This window comes from Electrona antarctica (genome assembly GCF_951216825.1).
Source record: "Electrona antarctica genome assembly, chromosome: 16".
Taxonomy (NCBI): domain Eukaryota; kingdom Metazoa; phylum Chordata; class Actinopteri; order Myctophiformes; family Myctophidae; genus Electrona; species Electrona antarctica.
The window spans coordinates 32,194,576-32,221,265 of NC_136797.1; the positions used below are offsets into that span (position 1 = coordinate 32,194,576).

The following is a 26,690-nucleotide window of genomic DNA, read 5'->3' on the forward strand; positions in this document are numbered from 1 at the left end:
CAGACCTACAAGCTCTACGGTATGTCTTGCGGATGCAATGTAGCTTGAGCTGCAGCGTGAGCTCACTGAAGTGCATCCACCAACAGATTACAGGCTGGTCCCCTGTGTCACATACTGACACTCAAATGTCAATACCTGCCAAACTGGCAAAATAGTGGATAGTTCTCACCGTGAGTTTGGAGGAGGAAGGAGGCGGCGTCAGGGGAGTTGGCTGATGGCTTCCCCAGGTGAATTTTATTGACTTTCAGACAGGCCATCCTGGAAGAAGCCTGCTAAAGCTTGCGACAGTATCAGTAGAGCTACAGGCAAAGAGAAACTTGATGCTTGTCTCTCTCTGTGTGTGTGTGTGTGTGTGTGTGTGTGTGTGTGTGTGTGTGTGTGTGTGTGTGTGTGTGTGTGGACAGAGAGAGACAGAGACATTGAGAGAATAGTGTCAAAACACTCACGACAACTTGAGAGAATGTATACTAGAAGAAACCACCTAACTCCAAAATGTTCATTTTTCATTAAATGAAAAAAAAAATGAACAAAACCTTATATTTTGAAAAATAAGCAATACTGCCTCATCAAAGTTGGTTTTGTGAATTTATATATTGGCAAAGGGAGGCTGAAAAACAGCCAAAAAGAGACAAACTATTAGGCTGGGTTCCAGATAAAAAACAGTGATAGTTCAATAAATAAGAGTCCGCACAACATTTTCTGCTCCCAGAAAATGTTTTTTTAACACACAGACGTAAAGGGTGTTCAATCGCACTGATGTATGAATAAAAATAAAAATCCTCCAAAATGGAGGAGTTGGGTGGTTTCCTCCCGACAGCAACGTATAAACATGAAATGTAATAAAATAAGCCATAAGCAAATGGGGAAAGTGGTCTACGTGCATGTACGGTGAATGGACAATATATGTATGGTTATGCAGTATAGTAGGCCTACCTTAAATTAGTGTTTAGGCTGCACCCAGATTATCGTGTGACAGGGCATAGCACACACTCTGGGAGAAACATTATGCAGTCAAACAAATGCAAAAAAATTATATTTTGTCGTGTAGCCTTGTGCACCAGTAACCGAGAGATGAACTTTTGATATACTCCTGATTACCTCCCAGAAGGTCCCCAAATCAAGCTTTATGTAATGGAGATGAAAAGCTTTAGTGGAAAAAGAGGCTTAACTAGGGATTGACGTGCAAACAGCATACCGGCGTACAACGTAAAGACATTGATGACACAGAGCATTTTACGACAACAAAAAGCATGCACACACTCACATTCAGACAAATATCAGTTATCTTTTGTTAGTTTCCTTTGTTTAGCTTTTCCCCATAGCTCTGAATCTCCATGAAAGCCGCTGATTCATCTGCTGCTTATCAGTATCAGTGAAGGCAAAACAAAGGAGTTCTCTCAAACTTCTACTCAACTTCCCGAAGGGAAAACTGATCTGAGATAATACTAGGACAGGATGGCAACCCTGTGTGTAGGAATAGATGCAAAAATGCATTCACACACACAATAGAAATGCATGAGCGTGATACAATTCTCTATAGGAAAAGAAAAAGCTTTGAATGGCAATCTCCATAAGTCCCCCACTTCTCTCTCATCATAACCTAGATAGCATTTTAAGTAGACAAGGCACTCTATAGTGTATATATGCATAGTTTGATTATATAGATATTCCACTGTTAAGTTCTTAGCTTACATAATGATTCATGACGACTATTTTTATGTATTTGATGTATTACCATGTTTTTGTTCTTGCTTACTGTAAATCACTCTGGATTAAGAGCATCTGCTAAATTGTAAATTATAACGTTAAGTTCCTAGTGGAGAGGGACGGAAAAGAAAAGCAGTTTGTGTGAGACAACTCGGCCACCTGAAGGTGGTGTACAGTAAATGTACAACAACTAGTAGTTACTTTTAGTATGGACTAAAAGTAACTACTAGTCGTCTTTTGACTTTGAGGGTCAACTAATTTCATACTAACCTCACGTCACCAGGCTTTCATTTCATACATAATTAAATGCATTTCATAAAAGTGGAAATGGTGAGTTGACAAATGAGTTTCAGAAACTTGAGTGTTGTGTGCGGTGCGTGCGTGTGTGCTTATGCCGAGCATTTGTTGTGCACACTACACTACTAGTAAAACTGCTATAGTAATGGTATGGCCTTTATTCACAACTTCTTAATGGGAAACATAAAATAACAGAACAGCACAACCTACTGGGCAATATCAAAAAGAAAGCAAATGCTTTCTTTGCTCCAAGCAGAATAAAAGGCATTTACTCATTTGCTTGGCAAGCAGACTAAGCCAATACTACGGAGCCCTGGAATGGCCACAGAACGGAATATCTCGACTCGACCGGTCGAGATCTTAATATAATAGTGTATTAACTGCAAATCAGATAAATATGAAAGAAATGCAGTGGAAGTGGAAATAGCAGCACTCCAAAAACTAAACGCATGTAAGAGATGTTTTAGTTAATGTGTTAGCTCTATATTCTGATAGTAATATCCCAGCTAGCAAGTCATGGTTACTGCATTGGGTGCATTTGGTTGCGCACCGAAAATACAAGCCCACTATGCGTGGCAGTTTCCTGACAGCGAGGGTGACAGTGTTCGTTTTCAGTCGACCTCAATGTCAGAGGGTACCTGGTACAGCCACCCGCTTCGGATACCTACTGAGACCAATCAATGGTCTGATTCAACGTGATTTTGTCCTTTTCAATGCATTGACGACATCCGAAGTGGGTGTGTCAACTCGTAATCTGCTCAGCTGGTACCTGCACTTCTTGCAGAGCTTTGTTTTCTCACAAGTCCAAAGTTGCCATCAACGAAGACAGTTATCTCTCCGTCAGTCTGAAATGTAAACATCAACAATGATTCAGTATCTGGTTCTGATGTATCGTTCTGTTAAAAAAAACATCATATGAGATGGTGATGTTCATTTTGTACAGTATTGACATCGACCACTCATTTACAATTTACACATCATTTGTTATGCTGCCTGAATATGCCAACTTATAGCTCAATGAACTAGATCTAACCTTTGTACATATTGTGCAATCATCATAGAAACTCTGGCGTCTGCAATAGTGCTTGCAAAATTGCGCGATAGATTCCCCCACTAGGGCTCGGTACAGCATGTTAACTTATTGAGCAGTGAACAAAATAAATATTGCATTTATTAATCCAAATGACATGCAGTTAGACGACAAAATTAACACAGTTACAATAGGGTCAGTAGTGAATCAGAAGTAACTTCTGATGGTGACTGACTGACTGCACACACAACTGCACACACTACTTACAAGTAGTCGTTATCCCCGGGTACTCTATATTCGATCTTGGTCTTATATTGTCTCAGGGCCTGTAACCAACCAAACAAAAATAAGTTTCATTAGGTTTAAAATGATCACTCTGACATAAAATACATATCTAGAAAATAATTTCTATATATTATGAAGTATTAACATTCCATCTCTCAGGTAGATGCAAGGAATTCCTGTGTGTCGCCTTGACACAGGTTTCACAGAAAACTATTGTGATACTGCATTCCAGGCACCTATATTCAGCCTGCTCTTTGCAAATAAAGCAAATATTTGAGGATGGTGCTGAGGATTCCAATGACACACGTAGCAGTTCAGGCTTTAGTGACTGAATGTGTAATTCACCTAAGCCCCGCCCTCTCCCACTTAGACACTTTCCAGCCAGGCTCATTTCATTCCAATGTAAATATGGATTTTACACATCATATACTGGTTCATTTTTGGAACCAGACCAAATCTCTTCCAAATATGTCAACAATGCTTGCCGTATACACTGGAAAAATATGTGCGTTTTTTTAAAAAACGGTGGTGGAGAGGTTATCAGTTGTCACCTTTCAAATAACCAATGTACACACACACACACACGCACACAAATATGGTTTGTGGACAGTCAACTGTTTGCTAGTCGCAATATGACCAGCAGATGGAGGTGTTGGATATCACAGTCTGACATTAATAAAGCTTGAATTAGTGTGTGTGTATGAATTTGCCATCTCAAGTGAAGTGTTACTGAAGAGACATTTCCAGGTGTCACCAATGTCATCCAATCTGTACTTATCAGCTTCCATTTGAGTTCCAATCCAGTTTCAATGTTCTCTGCTGCATGCTTCCATCTTCAATTGTTTATCATGTTTACTGTAAGGGGTTCTCTGCTGATTGGATACTATAGTATCCCAACCTGAAAATGCATTTTCTAAAGAGCTGGAGAGACAGGTCTCCCTGTTATATTACTGAACAAAATAAATAGGCCAGAGACTATAGATATGGATTGACTTCACAACCAAATCTGACTAGTGACCACATCCATGTAGTAATACATGCAACAATACATGGTTCTGCATTTCCATAAAGCTTGTAAACATTGTGAAGCACAACGTACTCTAAAATCTCCTGGTAGAAGGCTATGTTGAAACCTCAGTGTTTTATCGTCAAATCCAGTCTCAACACAACCATCTATTACACTGTGTGCTTCCGTATGTTGATCTTCCTTTTCCAGCAGGACTTCATGGCACCTGCCCACAGAGCTAAAAAGGTGTGAATCGCTTCAAGTATTCAACATCTCGATCATTAATGGAGTCCCTAATAAGGTGGCACGTTGTCTTTTCGATGTGCTTGTTCACCCCCGCAGCCCCGCTGTAGGGGAGAACAAACAGTGGCTAGATGATCCAATATTCAGGTTAGGATCAAATCTCAAAGGTTTGCAACTTACGTTGGTTCTTAAGGTTTCGGTGTAGGAGAGGCAACAGGTTACAGGTAGAAAGTTTGGTGAGGATCTGAACCATGAGGAAGTGAGTGTCTGCCTAGTGCCTACCAGAGTGTAGAGTAGCGACACACGCTTTGATTGATTGATTGAAGAATTTATTAACAGTTTGCAGAATTACAGTACATTTCAAGCACAAACTCAATACAAAGGCTGTTAACTGTGAGTGGACGACCCAATTAAGCATTACACTTGTTTCCAATAGGGTCCACCATGTTCAAATCATCAAAACATTTAGAGACGTACAAATAGACACTTCTATAGACAGAACAGGAATTCATCATAAAGGAGGTAAAAAGGGAAAATAAATATATACAGTGAGGGGAAAAAAGGGGGGGCGGTGGGGGGGATTCAGATTTTACGGGGGCCAGTTTCGAATTGCAGCCATCCGTAGGTGCCCTTTGAGAGCGGTTTTGAAGGAGTCAAGGGATTCGCATGTCTTAATGACAGTTGGTAGGGTGTTCCACATTTTGGTGGCATAGGAGCGAAAAGAATTTAGTCCCTTGTTTGTGCCGAATCTGGGTTGTACATGGTTCGTTGCACTCCCTCTGGTGTTGTGGGTGTGGACTTCGTTAACATTAAGGAAGTATCTAGACAGGTACATGGGTATCTTGGTGGTGTATCGAATCTTGTGGACCAGACCCATTGCAAGATGCTGTACTCTGTCGTCGACCCTAAGCCATTCCAGCCTGTCGAAGTGGGCAGGGGTGAGGTGGGTTCGGGGGGCTAGATCAAGTAGGAGCCTGACCAGTTTGTTTTGGGAAGTCTGGAGCCTGGTTTTAAGGGTCTTTGAGGTGCTGTGGTACCAGGAGGTGCATGCATAGTCAAAGAAACCCTGTACAAGGGCTCCTGTTAAGGTCTTCAAGATCTATCTATGATCTATCTATGATCTCTATGGGCTATAGTTCCACACATTGCTCCTGTGGCTGGAACTATCCCATTGAGATCATAGAATGAGCACTTCCGCATTCCATTGTTACAATAGGAGTCAGTGTCGCCACTCTCTTACTATAATCTTCCAAAAAGGAATCACATCCAAAAATTAAACAAGCGGTGGACAAAGTACTCACATTTCCATTTCTTTATTGGCACACACCAAAAAGCAACGCTTACGCGTTTTGGCTATGCAGCCTTCATCAGAGCTTTTTCTCATTTATTGGCTATTTTAAAAGGTGTTTCAAAATAGTACAAAAATTGCAAATAAGTTTAGGGATAGGGATAACAATAATCCTTAGTGCTTTTTCTGGTTTTATCCTCTTAGCAGACTTTAACCTGTACCTTCCTCGGACTGTCATGTCATCATCCTGTCTAGTGTAGAACACAATAAGCTAGCAAGGTAACCAACCCATCAAGCAGCCACAGGCGTAATGTCACCATAGGGCCTTTCTTGGCCCCACCCCTCTCTCATTTGTTTGTGTTAAGGATCCAAGATGGCCCCAGCACCAGGAGGGGGTGGGGTGGGTGGAGGCAAGGCCCCAGTGAGGCTCTTCAACGTTGAAGCACTGGGCCCTAGTGGTAAGAGGAGGGACTGCAGGCGGACCCGTGGATTCATGACCAGGAAACGTGCAGCTGGGCTTTAACATTGAGCGCTCGGTTGCACTTCCGCATTTGACCACCAAAATTTGGTGGTTTCCCAATCATACTTCAACGGGTCCACCTGCAGTCCCTCCTCTTACCACTAGGGCCCAGTTCTTCAACGTTGAAGCCTCACTGGCCCCTTGTGGTCACCTCACCACCGAAAATCCAGACTATGTATGAGCCTTAAGGTCATATGTCGATCCCGCCCGCTCACCTCCGCTCTACCCCCTCCTGGTGCGGCAGCCATCTTGGATCTTAAACACAATATAAACAAATGGGATGAGGGGTGGGGCAGAGAAAGGCCCTATACACCGTCACAACTCACAATGTAACAGTTAGGACGAGTTCACCACTTTTCAGGAATTTACTTCTGGTCCTCAGGAGGGGCGGGACTGCGAAACGGCAGGCTTTCTATTCCTGAAAAGTTACCATGCTATCATGGAAGCCACTGTTCGAGATAATAAAAATCGTATATATTACACACACACACACACACACAGCTGATAAATATATTTCAAGTAGCACAATTGCTTTGTATTTTATTGCAACAAAAATTGCACCAAGGCTAGAGTGAGGAACAAAGACAAAAATAAATGATCTATTTACAAAAATAGAAAAGAAAAAAAAAGTAGTGGCATGATTGTTAAGGAGGAAGAGATTAAAATGACTAAGAACGAGCCAACATTGACAGTACCATGTTATGTTGAAATCAAGGCAGCTTGTGGTCAACTTGTGTCCCTAGGCATCGCAGTCAGACAGGGCACATGGAGTACAGCACAAATACTGTCAAATAGATCGTTCCCACAAGAGCTACAGAAATGTGTACAAGGAACATATACAGTGGAATTGTTTTTGGTATTTATTTTTTTACAGTTTATAATGGTCAGCTTGGTTAAAAATCTTGTAGAGCAAGTGACGGGTATCATCCACACTTATATTTCAGTCCAGTGTTTCCCCAAGGTTGTTTTTTAATGATCTCTTTTTTATAGCTGGGGTGTAAAAGACCTCTGAAACAGCATTTGAACCATGACACCAAAATCCCAATTGAGAGCAACACAAATTAAAAGCTCCCTCAGATGCCTGTTCAGTGGTAGGGGAAACACTATATTCAGTCCGATTTCTCTTGACAGAAGAGAGAGGGAGGAAGGGAGCGAGAGATTAGGCAAAGATGCTACTGATGGCTTTTGTGACTGGTGCGTACTGTACTGTTGAATAAAAGTCATTAAAAACAGGAAAGCACTCACTCTCAGGACAGCAGAAAAACAACATTCAGATCCATAGAGTCCCTGACACTGCACCCTGTGGTTCCCCCTCCAGTGTAGACTGGAGACAGTGGTGTTTGGTTTACAGATCAGATGATTCAGTCCAACAGAGAGACAGATTAGCAAAGCTACCACATTGTTGCACTTCTTAACCACTTTCAACCTGGCATCCCCATTTAGGGCATGTCATATAGGTGGTGAACACTTTTCAAAACAAAAACAAAAAAAGTTAAGAAAATGGTAGATCTACAATCTCATAACATTTCGTGACGCGTTGTGAGCCTGTAGATCGGCCATTTTAGTGTGATACCAGAAGTATATAGTAAGGCTTTAGAGTGGTTAAGGTGGCAACGTTTCTTTTATAAAACGTAGTACTACCGATAGTGTTTAAGGCACTATTATTTATTGCCAACATGTGCTGAGAAGTAAAAAGTGTTCAATCCGTCTAGTAGGCTTGCATCCATCATTCCTTTATGGCACATAATTGCAAATACTGCAATACGCATTCATTCAGACTAAATACTGACACACATGCACACGTTTCCACCATTCATACTGTATATATCACACAAACTGCAGAGGAGTCACGATGCATTGACAAGAAATACATAGTACAAGCTACGGGCAAAGGTGATGTGGCTAGTGACATTAGGCTATATACACTGTGCGATTCCAGAAGCTCCCTAAATCTTACAGGTTGAAATGCAAAGTATGAGATTAGATATTTTAATGTTAGAGCTAAAGGCATCCTCAAACATAGCGAGGTTTAGCGTTGTTTTTGCACATTGTCAATGGCAACAATGCCAAATGTAACACACTGACAGTAGAAATGAATGTGAAAGTGTTTTAACTAGTAGTGTCATCATAGAGGATAAACAACTAAAAAAACATAAGACATGGTCATTTAAAAAAAATGATTGGCAAAAAGTCATGTTGATGCAGTATTGGCCCCCAGGCCTCTCAGTAAGGCCACTAGACATCATGTCCATTCATAGTTAACATTTTTCAATATTCAACTCAGTTTGAAAACGTCTAGAGAAATATTCCTTTGATTTCACGCACGGTAACCACAGGCTTTAGCGTTTTGAAGTGTACCACAAAGTGTAAATGTACAACACTTTGCTGTAACACTACCATGCTCTACCATCTCCTCTCCAGCGATCAGCATGGACCACCACATTATCATAACAACCATGGTTCATGCAGTCACCCAGAGAGATGGATAGTAGCATACAGTTATCTATCAGTTCAAGTTTCCTCTCTTATAAGGTCGAGGGGGTCTGTGGTGCTACCTCTGAACGATGTCGCTGATCTCTTTGACAGAGCAAAGCAGTTTGCTGAAGTCCTGCTGGGCGCTGGCACCCCCAGTGGCATTGGGGCAGATCTGCAACTCACGCAGGCTGCACTCAAGCTTGTTGATGGCTTCACGGAAGGCAAACTTGTTCCTCATTTGCTGAATGGACTCCACGTAGCTGATGCAGTATTTCGATAGGTTCTTGCCAGCCTCCAGTACAGCACTGTGGCTACCCGTCTGCTCAGAGTTGCGGCCGATGGCGGTGCGAAGCAGCTCCGTGCCCTCCAGCACCATCTCCCGCGTCACGGCCGAGTTGGGCGTGCGTTCGGCCGGCTGGCGGGGTGCTGTTTTGCGGAGGGAGCGTCTGGTATTCATGAGGGGGATGAAGGCTGTGGGAGAGGTCTGGTCGCCCGCTGAAGAGAGTGAGGAGAATCCCCCCATGCTCTGGCTGGAGGGGAAGGTGGATACCGAGGTGGAGGAGGCGGAGGTCTTTAATGGTTGAGGTTTGGAGCCCAGAGACAGCTTCTTGGAGGCTTGGTCACAGGGAACTGTCGGGTGGTGAGGTTCAGTGGGAAGGACCTTGGCTTTGGTGTCTGAGGGAGAGGGCAACTCATGAGTGGGGCTCCGGGAGTTTTTTCCAGATTTGGCATTCGAGGGTGGGGGTGGAGGTGGCGCTGGCTTGGGCTTATGGAACCTTCCTCGCTCCCTTGTGGACGAGGAGTCAGTGGTGGTGTGTTTGTTTCGGCGAGCCCTGCACTCATCGGCGGCTGCACCCAGAGCAGGGAATACGTTGGGCTTAAGGAGCTCAGCATGTAGGGCACAGGTCTTGGAGTTGTCCAGCATTTGGCCACCTAGTCTCCTGACCAGCTTGGGCGTTAAGCCTTGGGGACTGGAACCCGGACTGGGCTCAGTGTCTTTAAACACTTCATCTGGTGCATCCTCTGTCTTCTTGGGCAGACGTGGTGGGGGCGTGAGGGTCCCCAGTCTAGGGGCGTTCTCCCCTTTCTGCTCACTGGCCCGTTTACGCGGGAGCGCCGGCTTGCCCCCAAAGGTGCCCGAGTCAAAATGCCGCTGACCAAGGTCTCTGGGAAGGGTGACAGACTTCCACTCAGTGCCCTGTGAGCCAGGAGGCATGCTAGAGGCAGATGAGGACCGCAGGAAGCGCTTGGAGTTGGACACCAGCTCCTCCTCACTGGGCGGAGTGGTAGCCGTCTTAACCCCCTGACCGGGCACCGCAGGGGCTCCTTTTTTCCTGGGAAAAAGTGGACCTGGAAAGTTGGGTGCCCCGTTGGCGATGCCCCCTGCCCCATTGTTATTTGCTCCAAGGAACTTCAGAGAGTTTAAAGAGTCATTTAATGCTACCGATGCGCCATTGTTGAAGCCATCCATGTCTCTGTGCTCTGGGGTTAAGCCCCCCCGCCTCTCCAGGGTGCCATCCATCTCTCTGAAGGAGGAGCTGCGCTTGGGTGGGGCCGGGGCGTTCTTCTTCTTCTTCTTAATAAGGTTGAGGAAGCTGCTGCCTCGGGTCTTGTCCTTATCCTGGCCTTTAGGTAATAAGCGGTCATCTTCACTCGGGCTGCTGTCGAGAAGCGGCCGCTCTTTCCTGGGTAGCATGGGTGATGATATGGCCCCCTCTGGCTCCACGGGGTCTTAGGGGTGCACGGAAAATACAGGGAACAATCAATGAGTCAGTGACCGGAAAGAGTAAAACAATTTCAACAAACTAAATGTATAAGCATACTGTAGGTCAAAGGTTTGACTTTGCATTTTGACCATGACCATTTTTGGGGGAAAGAAATGAATAGCGCAAGTTTTATCTTAATCGGATTAGTACTGTCAGTTATCGCTGTGACAGACACGGATAGACGGGGCGTGTTAACACTACAACCCTGAACCAAGGGTGTAAACACAGAAAACAGGTCTACTCTGGTGTATGTATGCAAGTCTCACCAGGACTGTCTCCGTCTCGGTTGTCCATGTTCCGTCGTACAGGTCTGGTCTTGGTGGGAAGCTGTGGAGCCTGCTGGATAGGTCCCAGTGTCAACTTCTTCCCTTTCTTCCCAAGCTCTTTCTCCACCTCTGCATACAGACATAACGGCAAAAGTGAAACATTGCTTCTTTCTGACAACATGGAACGTGCGAATGGGGCCAAGTAAAAAAAGCAAATCAGACCCGTCTGAACTAAGTGGTGTACTGTACTTGTGCTGTACTAGCTCTCCTCCCTGGCCTGTGTGTGTGTGTGTGTGTGTGTGTCACAACAGTGACACTTGGTGGTGAAAAAAAGCTATTTCCGTGCTCGGACCCAGCCATGATCACACATTGCTGGGCAATGGAGTGGCTGCACCACTCAAAAACAATGTCATAATGAACACTTGTATTATATGGAAAATGTTTATCATATCGGAGTGCTGGAACTACAATATAGACTCCATACACGTATGAAAGCAAGTACTGACCATCACAGATACTGGACTCTTGAAACATCGTCTCGAAGGCCTGATGGGTCTCGGCAAAAGACGGACGCTCTACAGGGTTCCACTTCCAACCTGGTATGAATGAACACCAAAACACCCCATCAGTCTGTACATCAATCCTCCAGCTGACATTGACAAGTATATATTGATCGATTTGATGGTTTATTTTATTTTCGTGTCCTGCACACTAAGTGCCCAACACACACATGGACAAGACACCATTTTACGCTTACAGCATGTTTACAGTAGATTCATATAATACATTAAATTACATTATATAAGATCTAATGCAAGTCTTCTTTTTGTCTGATTGACATTTTTATTTTATTTTGTTAGCCTTTATGTTTTCCTTGCTATGGGTTAGCAGTAGCAGATAGAGACTGAAAATAGAAACTTTCCCCTCTGAACTATCACTAGAGTTCTCTCCTACAGCATGTTATTTTATCAACCCACAGCAGTGGTCCGGACTACCTGTGGTCCTTGAGGGGGTTCCAGGTGGTCCCCAGCTAAGTGATGGAGAGTTTGTAATGGACCCTTATTAATTATTTAACTTTTGAGAGTGTAAAATGAAACCATATTCAACGATAACAAAATTCTTTAGTTTTGGGTCAGCAAGTCTAAATGTCATCAAATGGTGGCTCAAATGCCGAATAAATAATGGGCCTTGACATGAAAAAGGTTGATAACCACTGGAGTATAGAGATGATTTATGATTTGTTTCAACTCACAGGCCCTCATGAGTTCATAGACCTTCTCAGGGCAGCCCTCTGGCCGGTCCATACGGTAGTCTTTCTCCAGCAGTTCATAGACTTGGGACAGGTCGATGCCAGGGTAAGGAGACATGCCGTAGGTAGCAATCTCCCAAAGCAGCACGCCAAATGCTGGAGATGTCACAAAGGTTTTATTAGTGGTTTAGTTCACAAGTTCGCACAATAATGAATGACGGTGACATTATCCAATTGTAATGGCATAGTGAAATGGACAAAATGAAGAAAAACACCATGGCAGATGTTTTCCAAGACATAATTTGTGTATCTTCAGCAAGAAGCAATATGAAAACAACTTCTCTAGTGACAAAGACAAACCAGGCATAATCTATATATTACCAATATTTGTGTATGCTAATATGTCCAAAACAGATACTTTTCTGGAAATGCAACGAAGAACCTGTGTTCTATGGATTCAATGTAGTTATTATTTAGTCAAATGCTCTTGTTCATACATTTCATTGGCTCAATATTTATTTATAAAAACACACCCACAGACTTAGAATATACTGCACATCAAAGTTTGTGATAGCTACTACAAGTGAGATTCAGTGTGCTCACCCCAGACATCTGACTTAATCGAGAACTTGTTATAGGCCAGACTTTCTGGAGCAGTCCATTTGATGGGGAACTTGGCTCCAGCATGGGCTGTGTAGGTATCTCCAGTCATCAGCCTGCTCAGGCCAAAGTCAGCTACCTTCACCAGGTGGTTCTCCCCTACCAGACAATTACGAGCAGCCAAGTCCCTGGAGCAGAGATGAATGTCAAAATAAATGTCAAAATCCACCATGTTTTCATGTTTTGAGATGATTAAATAGACAATATAGTTATATTTAAAAAATAATCAATAGTGTTTTATCACATCCATTGCAGAGTTCGCATTCCACTTGTGTTGTGTGTAGAGCGGAGTAATGGGCCACGTCTCGACAGGCTTGAAAATTTGGACGAAGATTGTCAAATATAAAGAGACATAAATTATCACTGCCTCTAGAGGGATACCTCATTAAACATGCCAGAACAAACACTAGCTATGTTGCAACACAGCCTCGACTATGGCACATTTCAGTATGTCTGTGACAAAAGATGTCTTTCCGTCTGTGAGCTGTGAGAAAAGGAGCTGGACAGAATGGAGAGAAAGAGCGAGCATGGAAGCAGGGACAGGTAAAGTGAAGTAATCTATGAAGTAATCTGCCTGTGAAGTAATCACAGGCCATCACAATGACAGTTTCCCAAACAGTGGGTCGGGACCCACATGTAGGTCACATATTTACGGGTCCCTTTATTTGTCTATTCCTACATTTTGTTTTAATTATTATTTCAAAACATTATCAAAAAAGAAAAAGGGAAATGTTTTCATGAATTAAAAACAAATTCAATGATTCTTTTCAAATCTTTTTTCAAAAATCTAAGAAATTCCATGAATTAGAACAAATATTTAAGAAGTAGTGAAAATAAATAACCGATCTACAAGCTCACAAATTGGCACGAAGCTGTTTTGGGTCACGGGCTAAAAGGTTTGGGAGCCACTGACTTGATCTATGACGCTTCTTGACCCGATCAGAGCAAAAAGTGCAAAAGAAAATGAGTGGAGGAACTGCTGGCAGTGTGTATACTAAGTTTGGTCCCACGGTTTGTGAGATTAGCATAACAGCCACAGCATCATGGAAGTAAAAGCACTGTGGAATATCATTTAATAAAGTGGCATTACATGAGCTCCACTGTGACTTTAGAGGCTAATCTATTTGTAGGTCTTCACTAGAAACCTGAGCAAAACTGGCCATTCACAAGGCCTGCCCGGCTTATGAACAGACAGCGTACCGATCTACAATCTCACAACAGGTCGCACTGTGACCAGTTGACTTTTGAGCTTGTATATTGGCCATTTTCGCCACATGACACCATTGGATGATTAAGTATAAAATAGGGCTTAGCCTTGGAAGCCCCCAAAAAAGCAATTTATTGCTTTTTGAACATGGGCCAAAGTAAAGTCAGACACTGATGTGGTTCCGCATACCTGTGAATGAAGTTCTTTCTCTCCAAGTATTCCATGGCAGAGGAGATCTGCGTAGCCATGTAGAGAAGCACCACTGCGTTGACTTCCTCTCTGTTGCACTCCCTCAGGTAGTCCAGCAAGTTGCCATGCGTCATGAACTCTGTGATGATGTAGAACGGTGGCTCTCTCGTGCACACCCCTAGTAAAAAAACAAAAACACAGTCACATACTGTAGTTGCTTGAGACAGACATCATTTTCTTTCTGCCTAACAATGTGTACATCGGAAAGTGCTGAAATGCCAAGAAAATAAAGCAGATGTGTACCCTCCCCACTTACGTTTCACATTTGTAGACTGTTGTAAATAAATCCTGCAGTAAATTAAACTCCATCTACGCAATCGCAAATCGGTTCTTAGCAGAAATATAAATGTGAAAATATCTTTAAAGATATCCTAAAATACATTATCATGATGAACACAGGCAGCATCATAATTGGTCACCCCACCGTTCCTGTCTGAGGGGGAGAAGAGTCGTCTACCTTGGTAGAGGCATTACGGTATGCCTAGGCATACCTTTACTGATGAAACATCCAATGCATAGATTTCAGTACCGATAAAGGCATATTTGAGGGGGTAAGACATGTGGGTGGCCAACATACCCAGTAGCTGAACCAGATTGGGGTGTTTAATCTCTTTCATGACAGCCGCCTCTTTGAGGAACTCCTCCACTTCCATCGTGTCCTCCTTAACAGAATGGCAAAAGAGCACAGAGTCAACGTTTGTCCATGCACTACCACAAGTAAAGTTGCCAGCTGTTGCATCGCTGCACCACCAGGTGGCGGTATAATGGCCACCACACAGCCAAGCAAGATTCAACCTACTAGTGTGTGTGTGTGTGTGTGTGTGTGCACGCAAGCGTGCGTTTTCAGAAGCCTGGCATTTTAGAATTGGCCTCAGGTCTAAATAGGCTAGTGGTGCACTACAAAAACATGCTTCACGATTAATCGAAAAAGTAAAATCGACAGAATAATCACTAACGAATACCTTAAGCGTCTTGACAGCCACCGTTAGACTGTACTTCTTCCAGACGCCCTCGTAAACCTCCCCGTACTGGCCCCCTCCCAGCTTGTGCTTCATGGTGATGTCGGTGCGCTCCATCTCCCACTTGTCGTAGTTGGGCGACACGCCGTAGATGGTGGGCTTATTGCGCTTGGGAGCCGGATAGTGTAGAGTGGTGATGAGTCCGTCGGCCACCGTGGAGTGGTGATGCACCAGCTCCGCCAGCGTGTTGAAGCGGCTCTCCGACGACACGTACAGCTGGAGGAAACCATATACAACGACACCTGATGAGTCCATTGTCATACGGAGGGTAATCTGCTGTTATAAGTTATTAAAATGTGTCACTCTTGTATGTAGTCTGTCGGAGCATCTAAATTCACATGTAGCATAATATTCTATTTTGAATTAGAACCAAAACTAAACAACTTAGACAGCCTAAGTTCCTATTAAAGCTTCCATTCTTTAACCCATTTTGGTGTTAGCATTATGTTATGCTTTAGCTATTGAAAAATAGCAGATCTACAAGCTCATAGCGCGCCACCGAGTGGCGCGCTATGAGCTTGTAGGTCTGCTATTTTTGAAAAATCGTGAAAATATTTATTTCAGAAAACTGGAGGATTTAGAAGAAATCTTTTACATTTTGAGGTAAAAAGAGATGTATATCAGTGTCTGAAATGATTTAGAGAGAGACACAGCTCTACCAATATGTAGACTCTGCGTCCAGATATTAAAACTGTAATCCGTAACTTTCATGTCCTACCGGAGAGTTGAACCTGAACCACCTCCAACCGCCACAGTTATACTCCATATATACTCAAATAACACAGTGGTTGTAATACTTTTACATTTCAAGGACTCTAACTAAGTGCATATTCAGTTTCATTTGTAAACTCTCACAGTTAAAGACCTGTAAGGGTCCATTTGGAACCCTTTCAAGGAACCCTGAAGGTTCCTGGACCCCACTTTGAGAACCACCGATTGGTATCGTTATTATTCTTCACACCGAAATAGTTGCAGCTTTAAGAATTAAAAAATGTGTGCTTGATATTTTCTAAGATCCCTTCTATTCACAGATCCCTCACAAGGCAGAGTGAGCATGAGAAAGGCATTTGTCAGGCTGTTTGTTGCATGGGGGGATATTGGTCAGGACTGACTGGACAGTCTTTTCCATTGTCCAGGTCTTACATAACACCCGCAATTACTCATTCTCCACTCCGCTCCATGCATAGCCCGCTTCACCCTGAACACATACAGATCATTTTGTCACTCATGAAAGGGCTCTTTAGCAGTACAGAAATACTGTAAGTGGGGGAAAGACCCTTGAAATCTAAAGGGGATTTTATTGATCTATCATAATCCAAAGCCCTTACAGTATGCTAGCTAACCCTCATGGACACTTTGGACACTTAAGCCCTATATGCTACTAAACATATACCGAAAAGCTCAACACGAGCAATCATGCGAGTTGGGCATTTTGATCTGCTAGTTTCCAAATGTTCAAGATTCTTGGAATGCTCAAGAACAATCTCGCTCAAGTTATAATGAGGCCCATTCTGCTCCCGTTGGTTTTATTGACAAGGGGCTTGAGTAATCGGTTATTGTTAATCACCCAGTCCGTGTGCTAGTGAGGTTCATGGGTGAGAACTGAAAGTGCTGAACACAGGAGAGGTAGTACTGACCTATTGGAAAAGTCAGACATACCAGACTTGTTAGCAGTGTAGGCAGCAGTACTGTAAGACACTGTGAGGTCTGTGTCATCATACATCTCTGCATGATGTGTGTGTGTGTGTGTGTGTGTGTGTGTGTGTGTGTGTGTGTGTGTGTCTCTGTCTGTTTCTTCAAGCATGTGTCGGCATTAACCACATTTAACATGGCTTCCCTATTTTGGGCATGTCATTATAGGTGAAAAGGTCAATATTTCCTCACAATTTAAAGATTTCCAAAATGTTCACAAAAGGTTGCCAGGCGACAAAGTATAAAGGCTGAAGTGGTCAAGTGTGCGTGTCGGCCTGTCTGCGTGTCGGCCTGTCTGTCTGTGCACGCCTGTGTTTTCATGCATACGTGTCTGTGTAGATGGCCCGTCACAAGATCAGTGTCAGCGTCGGGGCTCGCCTTCTGGTCTGGCCTTCTGTTGACTGGCCATTATGTGCAGGATAGTAGTGGTTAGCGGCATTCCTGGCATGCCTGACGTTCCTTAAACCATCTCACGTCTCTACAGAACAGTGGATGACACAGCCAGGTTGGCAGCCCTAAGCAGACAGTGACATGGCCTGGCCGGGAGGGGGGGGGGGGGGGGGGGGCAACTTTATCTGATTCCTTTGTACTATAAATTACACTTTATGAAGTCAATGTGTAGTTATGTTTATAAAAGTGCAAGCCAGAGTCAGGGATGTTAGTGTAAATTTTGGGGGACTTTGTAGTTCTCTAACCAAATCCAGACCTGTGCTTCAATTTGTAAAAAGGATCTGTCTGTTAGTTCTGTAAAATGCTTAAAGGTCCACGTTGGTTGGACCACACGTTGACAATCGGTGGTGTAAACAATTGCACTTCCACACCAGCTGTGACTCTCCTGACACCCCCGATGCCTACCTTGCTATCAGAAGCCGTGTTGATTCTGTAGTGGTAGACCCTCCCCTCGTAGCGCAGCGAGATAGACCTCTGGCCGGGACTGCTCTCACTCTCGCGGACCAGGAAGCTTCCGTTGATGCCGGAGCTGAGCAGATACTCGGCTGCGTTGCGCGACACGGGTCCATGGTACCAGCTGTGCTTCTCTAGGCTGTTGACGGGGGTGATGTAGTTGGAGGGCACCCAACCCTGGCCATTCTTGGTCTGTGCCTCACACCATTCACCGTTGTGGTTGTATCCCAGCACACGAAGCTTCTCTCCTGGTTGGGAATACGATGGGACAAAGCATTAGACTGACAATAGCCAGGGCAGTGAGGACGTGGTTTACAGTGATTTTTAGAATAACTGGGTACCGAAAGGTGAATATGAAACCATTACACGTGGTTGGCACAGTATTAGTTACATAGTAATAGATACATGCGGCCACAGGTATGTAGTTATAGTACTGTATAGAGCATTTTCCAACGGCTTCAGCCAGTCATAATCAAGGACCGGAAATATTTTTTTTTTTACGTATTATTTCTACCTGCTAGGACCTAGACAAAGAGCAGCATCCAAAATGCTTCATTTATCATTTTGATGGGGTGGATATAAAATAGCCGCTGTAAAGGAAACTAACCACATGAACCCAAGTATCCGTATTCTGGGGGCGAAGGTTCTGCTAAAAATAGCAGATCTACAAGATCACAAAGTTATCGGTATGGTGACATGTTGTGACCTTGCAGATCAGCTCATTTCAATGAAGTTCAGAGCAGATGTAAAAAAAAAAAAAGGAGGGGGCCTTGTATAGATCCGGTCAACAAAGTATATATAGGGTTTAAGTGGTTATGGTCTCGGTGTGTTTTTAAGTCAGACATGCAGGAATCCACTGTATCTAATGTCATGTTGACTCAGATTGGGGACGCTGGCCGGGGCTTTTGTTTTCCACTGGTCATGGTGTCGGCTAGGCACACTGACATCACTGCAGTGCTTGTGTGTGAGGTTGCTTTAGATTGGATAGGACACCATTGTCACACCACAATGTGTTCCAGACACATCAGTAGTCGTGTTTGAAACCGTAAAATAAACAAATTATCAGCTAGTATTAACCCATTCTGGACGGGAACCCCTTTTGGTGTTTTAACTAAGCATTACGTTATACTTTAGCTATTGAAAAATAGCAGATCTACAAGCTCATAGCGCGCCACCGAGTGGCGCGCTACGAGCTTGTAGGTCTGCTATTTTTGAAAAATCGTGAAAATGTGGCACAAATCTTTGAATATGTATTCTTTCAGAAGACTTTTTTTTTTCTTTTTTACGTCAGGCCTAAATGGGTTAATTATATAATTATTATATTCTTTATATAAAATTGCTTTGAAGAGTGCATTTCCTTGCTTATTCCAGTGCATGTGTGCTCTCCTTCCTGCCTCTGTTTGTCTGTGTGTGTGCTCCCACTCTCTAGTCTCTGCAGTGTTGTTTTCCAGTCGCTTCAGTGGAAAGAACTGGTGTGTGAGGCAGCCCACAGTCAGGAAGTGAGAGTCACAGAGGCAGTGGCTGATAAACGGGGGATGCGACAGGACGGAAAGCAAATATGTGGCTTTCCAATCAGGCTCGTCATGCTCCTGAACACCTGCAACATATCCCGTCTCAGCCGAGGCTAGCGCCAGACCGATGCTAATCCCCGTTTTAGAGACAACGGATTATCGTTTTGAATACTACTACTACTACTTAAATTATGAAAATATTATGTTGGATTAAAATTTGAAAACATTTAATTTATAAACAAATTACTACAAACTTTTTACTTTTTAACTTCTATTATAGAATGAACAAGTAAATATAGAATATCCATAAACTGAACATATTTGATTCAACAAATTAAGCCCCATTGCATTTTTCCCGAAAATTATACTAGAACTATAACTTATATACTGCTGCTGAGACCAAGCTAGGGATGGGAAGTTGGTAGTAGTAGCTGTTGAACACGGAAAATGGCAACATAATGTCTTATTTATACAAATGAACATTACAGTGCATATCATGACCAACTGACATCAGCACTTGACTGCAGCGAACGTGGCCAACCACCTCCTTACAGACCTAGCGCCTGCAAGGTGAACAGAATCCAAATAAAGCTTAAACAGTCATCCGTCTTTCTGGAAATGTTTTCCACTACCTTGTGATTTCCTAGATGTCTCATTAACAGCCGTGGTTTCAGATCAAAGCCATTTGAAAAGACATCCCATTAAAATCCAAAGTGAAAAGTACTGGTGAACAGCATCCAAATACAGTTAAAACAGTCCCCAGACATTCTGGAAATGTTTTCCACTGCCTAGCGAAGATGGTAAATGATAGTATTATTTTTCTTACATCTGCCCTTCAAATTTGTCAGTAAAGCCTAGTCAAAACACAACACATAGGACAGACCTTTTGTGATGCTGAGGGTGTTGTCACCGCTGGCCACAAAGTCGTAGAGGGCAACAAAGAGGTTGGGGTCATTCTCACTGGGCCCAGCCAACAGATTCTCTTTAGAGTTCCAGCGGGCTGCTTCTGTCAGACCCTGGGGTTCAAAGTCTGGTCTCTGGAGAGCTTCTGAAACACAAAGAGAGCAACAACACATGAGTATAACTGACTGACATATTACAGTACAGTAGTACACAAAAATCTGCAAACACATTACAATAGAGAAAAGTGAATAACATGAAGCATGGTTGACGGGTGAAAATGTGAAATTAATGACCATTTGTGGATGTATCTCAGTGATATCTGCAACAATTTGGCATGCTTATATGTTACAGTGTTGATTTTACCACTCCATATAGCATAGATATTGCTCAACAAAACTGATTTAACAGTTGGGGTAATGTAGTCTCCTTTTTTCCCCCCACTGCTGGAAAGGAAACCTCACACAGTCAACAACAATCAATGGTACTTTACTTCAACGTGTCAGCACAGCGGCAGGGATCCCCTCCCCAGGGATCCCCTCCATATAGAGGAAGCACAGCGGCAGGGATCCCCTCCATATAGAGGAACGTTGTCAGCACAGCGGCAGGGATCCCCTCCATATAGAGGAACCATTAACTCCAAAACTTTAATAAAAGGGCACTTTAATAACGGAGCATCCACCTGGACATGCCCCCACCATGTCCGCTTTTCATTTCCTGTGCCAGCCCCTCCTTTCCAGTTCTACACTACTAGTCACAATTATGCACTTATGAGAGAGTGACAAAAGCTAACGTGGCTTCGTTTTTAACTGTAGAAAGTCTTTTAAACATCTCTACAAATAATTGTTGCAAGAGGATATGTGTATTGTGTAGAACAGACCTACTGGACATTTTGTTTGCCTTGATTTGGCATATATAAATGTGTCCATTTACTTAAATACAAAAATCAATACAAATATGGTGGGTACAACAACTAGGTAATTTAGGACAGTGGTTCTCAAACATTTTCATGTCAAGGAACCCCAAATTGATATGTATTGGGCCATGGAGCCGCATTTGAAAACACCTCGTGCCAGGTACTGCATAAGAGTGCTAGATCAGATTTAGTAGATCATATTTAGTACAGCATTCTGTCTAAATGTAGGTGGGGAGATAACAGTGGAGAGAGTGATCTGAATAGTCATATACATTCTGTCACTGGGCTAACTTCTACCCTGTAAAATTATAGCAAAATTAAACTGTCCCTCATTTTTGATTAGCCCCTGGAAGCCCATCAAGGACCCCTCTTTGATGACCACTAATTTAGGAAAACAAAGGTCTGACCAGAAGCTTGATTGTATGCCCTGCAGCTGCTGTCACGCATGTTAACTAGGGCACCTTACATATTCACCCCAGAGGCTGGGCTGACATCAATGGCTGCAATGTCAACATGGTCAATACTAAACACTGACACCTCTTCAGCTGTAACAAGTTACAACAGACTAGAGAACAAGTTTTCAAAGGGTGATGTATTCTGCAAGTAGAAAAGGATATCTGACTATGGAAAAAAGCACTTCATTAATAAATAGACAAAAAAGCATACATCTTAAATATTAACACAATGACTGGCTGCCAAGAACGTCTATAGACATCCTATCAAATCCAACGCTTAGACATTCAAAGGTCAGTAGTTTACGATAGCTCGCGCTCTTTGCCAATGTATGAATGGTTCTAGGTTGCTAGGCGACCGATACAACCGGAAATGAACATAAAGTGAAAACTCTGTCCCCATCCGTCTCAATGTAAATAGATTTACAAAATGCATTCTCTGACAGAGAGACGAAAACCGCATTGGCACCTGTTCTTGTATATAAAGCTATACTTGGAGATTGTCCTAAATACATCTCATCTTTCCTGAAATGGAACCCTACCACACCCGGTCAAGTAATTTCCCCAAAGGTACCAAAAGTCTAACTGAACTAGGTAAATCTGCCTTTAGCTTCTGTGGCCCACATGGGTACCCTTGCATCGTTTTAAAACCTTGGTGAGCATACAGACCCCCACAATATGTAATTGTTTTAGATAATTTTGAAATTTGTTTTAGCTTGTTTTAGTTTTAGTTTTTTATTTGTAAACCTATGGAATTCACATGTATACCTTTTGTTTTTATTTTCCTGATCTTCTGATGTATTGATGTTTTGTTTTTTGATGTGATTGTATTACTCGACGACACTGAAAATGAGTTTGATTACTCAGTGTAATTTCGAGAATAAATCAAACTTGAATGAATTTAGCTCGGATTCTTTTCCCAGATTGCGTTCTTGGTTAAAACAAGCTATATTCAACAGCCCATAAAGAACCGATGATCGCGTCTACAAAATAAATCTTCCGGGTGAAAGAAAAGACGATCGTCCGTCACTCTACACAGCGTTTGTTTACTTCCGGTTTAAGTCTCGGGTCTTCTGTATTCACTGAAAAACACTGACAGTGGCGTAAGGAAGAATGAATTCCTTAATTAATACATGGCAGTTAATGTGTAAATATTAACTGAAGGAAACAGAGCACTTGTATTCTTGACTTGTCTTGACTACAGCTCCAAAGATGGAGCCACCACTGATTATACTGTTACCCTATGGGGGAGAATGAAAAAAAGCGAGATTGGCCTGCGAGGCTAGAGAAATACAGACTGATGGACAACTACGTGCAAGAGGCATCTGGCGACCTGCTGAGGTCTGGGACAATGAGCTGCTATCCATCTGTTTCACAACATTCATGAGCAATGTCGAACCTTATGCAACACGACACCTACAATGAGAGGACATAATTCCATGGCTTAACCAGAAGGCTTAGGATTTGTCCAATGAGGCATTTGGTGAAAATGTGATTTTAGTGTTAAACTTATCAGACCTAAGGAGTAAAAATACCACTGCTCCATCATCCATGAGCACCGCTCAAATTCTTTCTGACAAAATGACTATGTATGGACCCCATTTACATGTGTCCAGAGAAGGGTTATACTCCCCTCAGTTCATAAACATATTTGCCAGCTTCAAGTTCAGAATGTATAGTTTAATTTGTCATGAGAAAGTCTAGAGTGTTTGTGTTTGTTAACTTAATTCCCTTTTGAGTTGTACAGTCAGTTTGTGTGTGCCTTCGCAAAGTTGGTCTGTTCAGTTCCATCCACTCTCTCCAGCTATTGGCTGTGCGTCGGCGGCCGGAGGCAGAGGGGTCAAATTTGTTTTAACTTAAGGAGAATTCCATGCTAGAAGGCTTTCTTACCTTTCTTTGTAGTTACGTCCCCACCAAAGAGGTCCAGGTGTTTTTTTGTGCAAAAACTCCTTATTGGCTATTTCCCCTACCATAAGCCCTCAATGAAATGCATTGAATTGAAAGGGAATTGAATTTGGCTATGGGGTGTTGTGCTAATTCGCTTATTTCCATCGAAATTAGTAAAGTGTGCTGCTTGGGATATTATTTACATTATGAAGAGAGGATATATACAAAAAAATAATAAGTTTGAGCCATGGAAATAAGCGAATTAGCACAACACCCGATAGCCCCATTCAATTCAATGCAATTCATTTAGGGCTTATGGTAGGGAAAATAGCCAATAAGGAGCTTTTGCACAAAATAACACCTGGACCTCTTTGGTGGGGATGTAACAACTACAAAGAAAGGTAAGAAAGCCTTTTAGTATGGAATTCTCCTTTAAGTACAGTTACAGACAGCGGGTGATGCGCAGCGCTCACCACGAGACGAGATGTCACGACATGATGAGTCTGACAAGCGGCAGCCCACTCTCCATGGATATCAACGGGCCGGCACATTCTCCCTATGCTCGTCCTGTGAAAGCCCCGGCCGTTAGTGATGGAAGTGTGTTGCCTAAATGTAATCCATACACACAAATCACACAAACACAAATACACTTTCACATGCACAGATCCACTGCGGAAGCTTAGACTGCACCAACACAGTGATGCAAACAGCCTGCATCCTGCATCCTTACACACTCAATTGAGAAAGGACGCAATCATGTCACCATCCGGGGGTCCTGGGATGCAATACCGTACTCAGTACTGCACTCAGATGTCGCCGAAGTAGTACTCGTAAAATGTCCCTGGGACCCATCTAATACCAGTAAGACGCGTGGGGGCGAGAAGCCCTAAATGGCGAGGTCGCGTGCGATGGCACGAGACCTGGGCCCCATATATGGGGCTTTCCCCATGTATGGGGTTTTTAAATGATACACTGACTGACTGACGGGAAATGCATGATTCCATAGTTAAATGTGACCTTTGCGGTCACAATATGATCATATATTGGCATTCCCATGACCATATCTGACATGGTGTGACATCATAATGATGACTCACTGGCAAAAATCTCTACATCTGACCTCACAGTTCCATATATAGATATAGCTGAGCTGTCATGACATCACTTCCGGGCTGAGGAGGTTCATGTGTAGGACGGTTGTTTAATAGTTGAATTATTCCTGTATAGCAAGTGACAGTTTGAGAGCGATGTAATGTGATATGCATGACCTTATTACCTTTATTTTACTTTATTGTGTGTCTGTTTTGGTACAGACATGTACTGTATGTATGTATGCATGCAGTCCGGCCGTCCGCAGTAACCAGTACAACAGCCCCGACCATCAACTGGATGTCTTCAAGCCGCCTAATTCCCCGCAGGTCTACTACTTCAGGGGTTCTCAACCCGTGGGTCGCGGGTGTTAGCAATTTAATAATAATAATAATAATAAAACAAACATTGTGCATTTTTGCCATGGCAGCAAAGCGGAAGAACAGCACTGAGCCGGTGCCCCAGCACTACATCGTAATGCTGGGGCAGACCGGCGTGTGCACGCATCCGCCTGGGTGACGTCAGTCTGCTGGGCGGGTGAGTGACGGGGAGAGAGTGATGGGGACAGTGTGACATTTGAGAGTGACGGGGAAAGTGGGTTAGGTGGCCAAAATGCAAGGTTTCATAGTTATCTGCGACCTCTGTTCGCAAAAAAAAAAAAGACCACCCCTGGGTCCCGGGACCCATTACATTGAAAATCTATTTACATAACATGTAGAAGGCTTACTGCCGGCAACAGTATATACTGTCTGTGTATATATATAATTATATGGCTCCATTTCCCATGTATTTGCCAATAAAGATGCACACGAAAATGATTAGCACAAACATCTGCATTTTACGAGGAAAAGAGAGCCTTAAGCCATTTTAACCACTTTAACCATTATTTTATACGTCGGCTATTAAAAAAATAACATTTGAGCTAGATGTTAGAATTTAGAAGACATGTAACAGCCATGTTGTTGAATCGGGTGAGAATTTTGAGGTACTTTTACTTTTAGTGGAGTAAATGTGGTCGTATTTGTACTCTTACTCAAGTACTGCGGTACTTGGTGTACTCTGTCCACCTCTGTGCTAGTTTTCAATCAAGTTCAATCAATAAAACAAGATGAAGGTTGCGGCGGGCGCGATGTGCCGCGCAAAGTCACTAAAGTCCTTCTTAAACGTGGGCGAGAAGCACCTGAAGAACAGGTGGCCGAGAACAGCATCTGGCATCCTCTGGAGGTGGATGACCTGGTCCCAGGAGCCATGAGGTCGGCTGTGTCCACCACAAACACATTGATCACCTTGGGGTCGCAGAACTTGTACTTGTGGCACCAGTCCAGCATGGTGCCGGGGGTACCGATGACCACCTGCTCCCGCAGTGCCGTGCCCTTGGCCGGCTTCTTGCCGCCTCCGACCGCGGCGTAGGCCAACTTCAGCCCCCGGTAGCGTTTTCCCATCTGCTCGATCAGACCTTGCCGGTCTGCAGCGCCAGCTCTGCCGTGGCCGACACCCACATGCACTGAGGTTGAGGCTGGTCGGGGTCCACGCAGTGGAGCATGGCCAGGACAAAGAAAGGAGACCGTCTTCCCCGTCCCAGGCGGCGACCGGACGATCAGGTCGTGTCGAGGACACCGCAGGATAGCAGGCAGAGCGGCCTCCTGGATCTTGGACGGCTGCTTGAAGCCCATGTCTTCCACACCCTGGAGCAGCTGATACCTGGGGAAGAGCTCCTTGAAGGACTTGACCAAGTAGTACAGGGGTTCTCAACGTTTTTGGCCGGGGACCCCCGGAAATGCTTTGGCAATGTCTCGGGACCCGATTTCTGCATGGGCCCACTAGCTCATCCATTGTCAACGCCTAACAACAATCCCTGTAAATAAATTACTTTATGTTGTAATGTAGCAGACACTGTTTCTCAGAGTGGATGATATATAGGGGGCATTCGGAAATACCGCACCGGAACGCACTCGCCTATTAGTTTGCATTGCACAGTGCGCTTAGCGCCCAATATATCATGTGATATATATAGTGACATCATGGTGGGCGTGGTCATGTATTGACTTCAGGTCCATTTGTGAGTACAAATTG

General features: G+C 43.5%; 2 protein-coding genes across 3 annotated transcripts in view; both read right to left on the bottom strand.

Annotated features, from left to right (window-relative positions):
• Nucleotides 1–3,341, bottom strand: part of rgs3a (regulator of G protein signaling 3a) — a 227,543-nt gene extending 224,202 nt beyond the window's left edge. Inside the window, exons 1-3 of the mRNA XM_079524842.1 lie at nt 3,295–3,341; nt 2,774–2,839; nt 170–334 (exon numbers count right to left, since the gene is read on the bottom strand). Coding sequence (XP_079380968.1) covers nt 170–257 — 88 coding nt within the window. The 5' untranslated portion in view covers nt 258–334; nt 2,774–2,839; nt 3,295–3,341. The remainder of the gene's footprint in view (nt 1–169; nt 335–2,773; nt 2,840–3,294) is intronic.
• Nucleotides 3,342–6,885: 3,544 nt separating this feature from the next.
• abl1 (c-abl oncogene 1, non-receptor tyrosine kinase) overlaps nt 6,886–26,690 on the bottom strand; it is a 48,015-nt gene continuing 28,210 nt past the window's right edge. For both annotated transcript variants that reach the window (XM_079523597.1, XM_079523598.1), the window contains exons 2-11: nt 20,257–20,421; nt 17,815–18,110; nt 15,211–15,483; nt 14,826–14,910; nt 14,189–14,366; nt 12,736–12,920; nt 12,136–12,288; nt 11,390–11,479; nt 10,884–11,012; nt 6,886–10,582 (exon numbers count right to left, since the gene is read on the bottom strand). In XM_079523597.1, the coding sequence (XP_079379723.1) occupies nt 8,928–10,582; nt 10,884–11,012; nt 11,390–11,479; nt 12,136–12,288; nt 12,736–12,920; nt 14,189–14,366; nt 14,826–14,910; nt 15,211–15,483; nt 17,815–18,110; nt 20,257–20,421 (3,209 nt within the window). In that variant the 3' untranslated portion in view covers nt 6,886–8,927. The remainder of the gene's footprint in view (nt 10,583–10,883; nt 11,013–11,389; nt 11,480–12,135; nt 12,289–12,735; nt 12,921–14,188; nt 14,367–14,825; nt 14,911–15,210; nt 15,484–17,814; nt 18,111–20,256; nt 20,422–26,690) is intronic.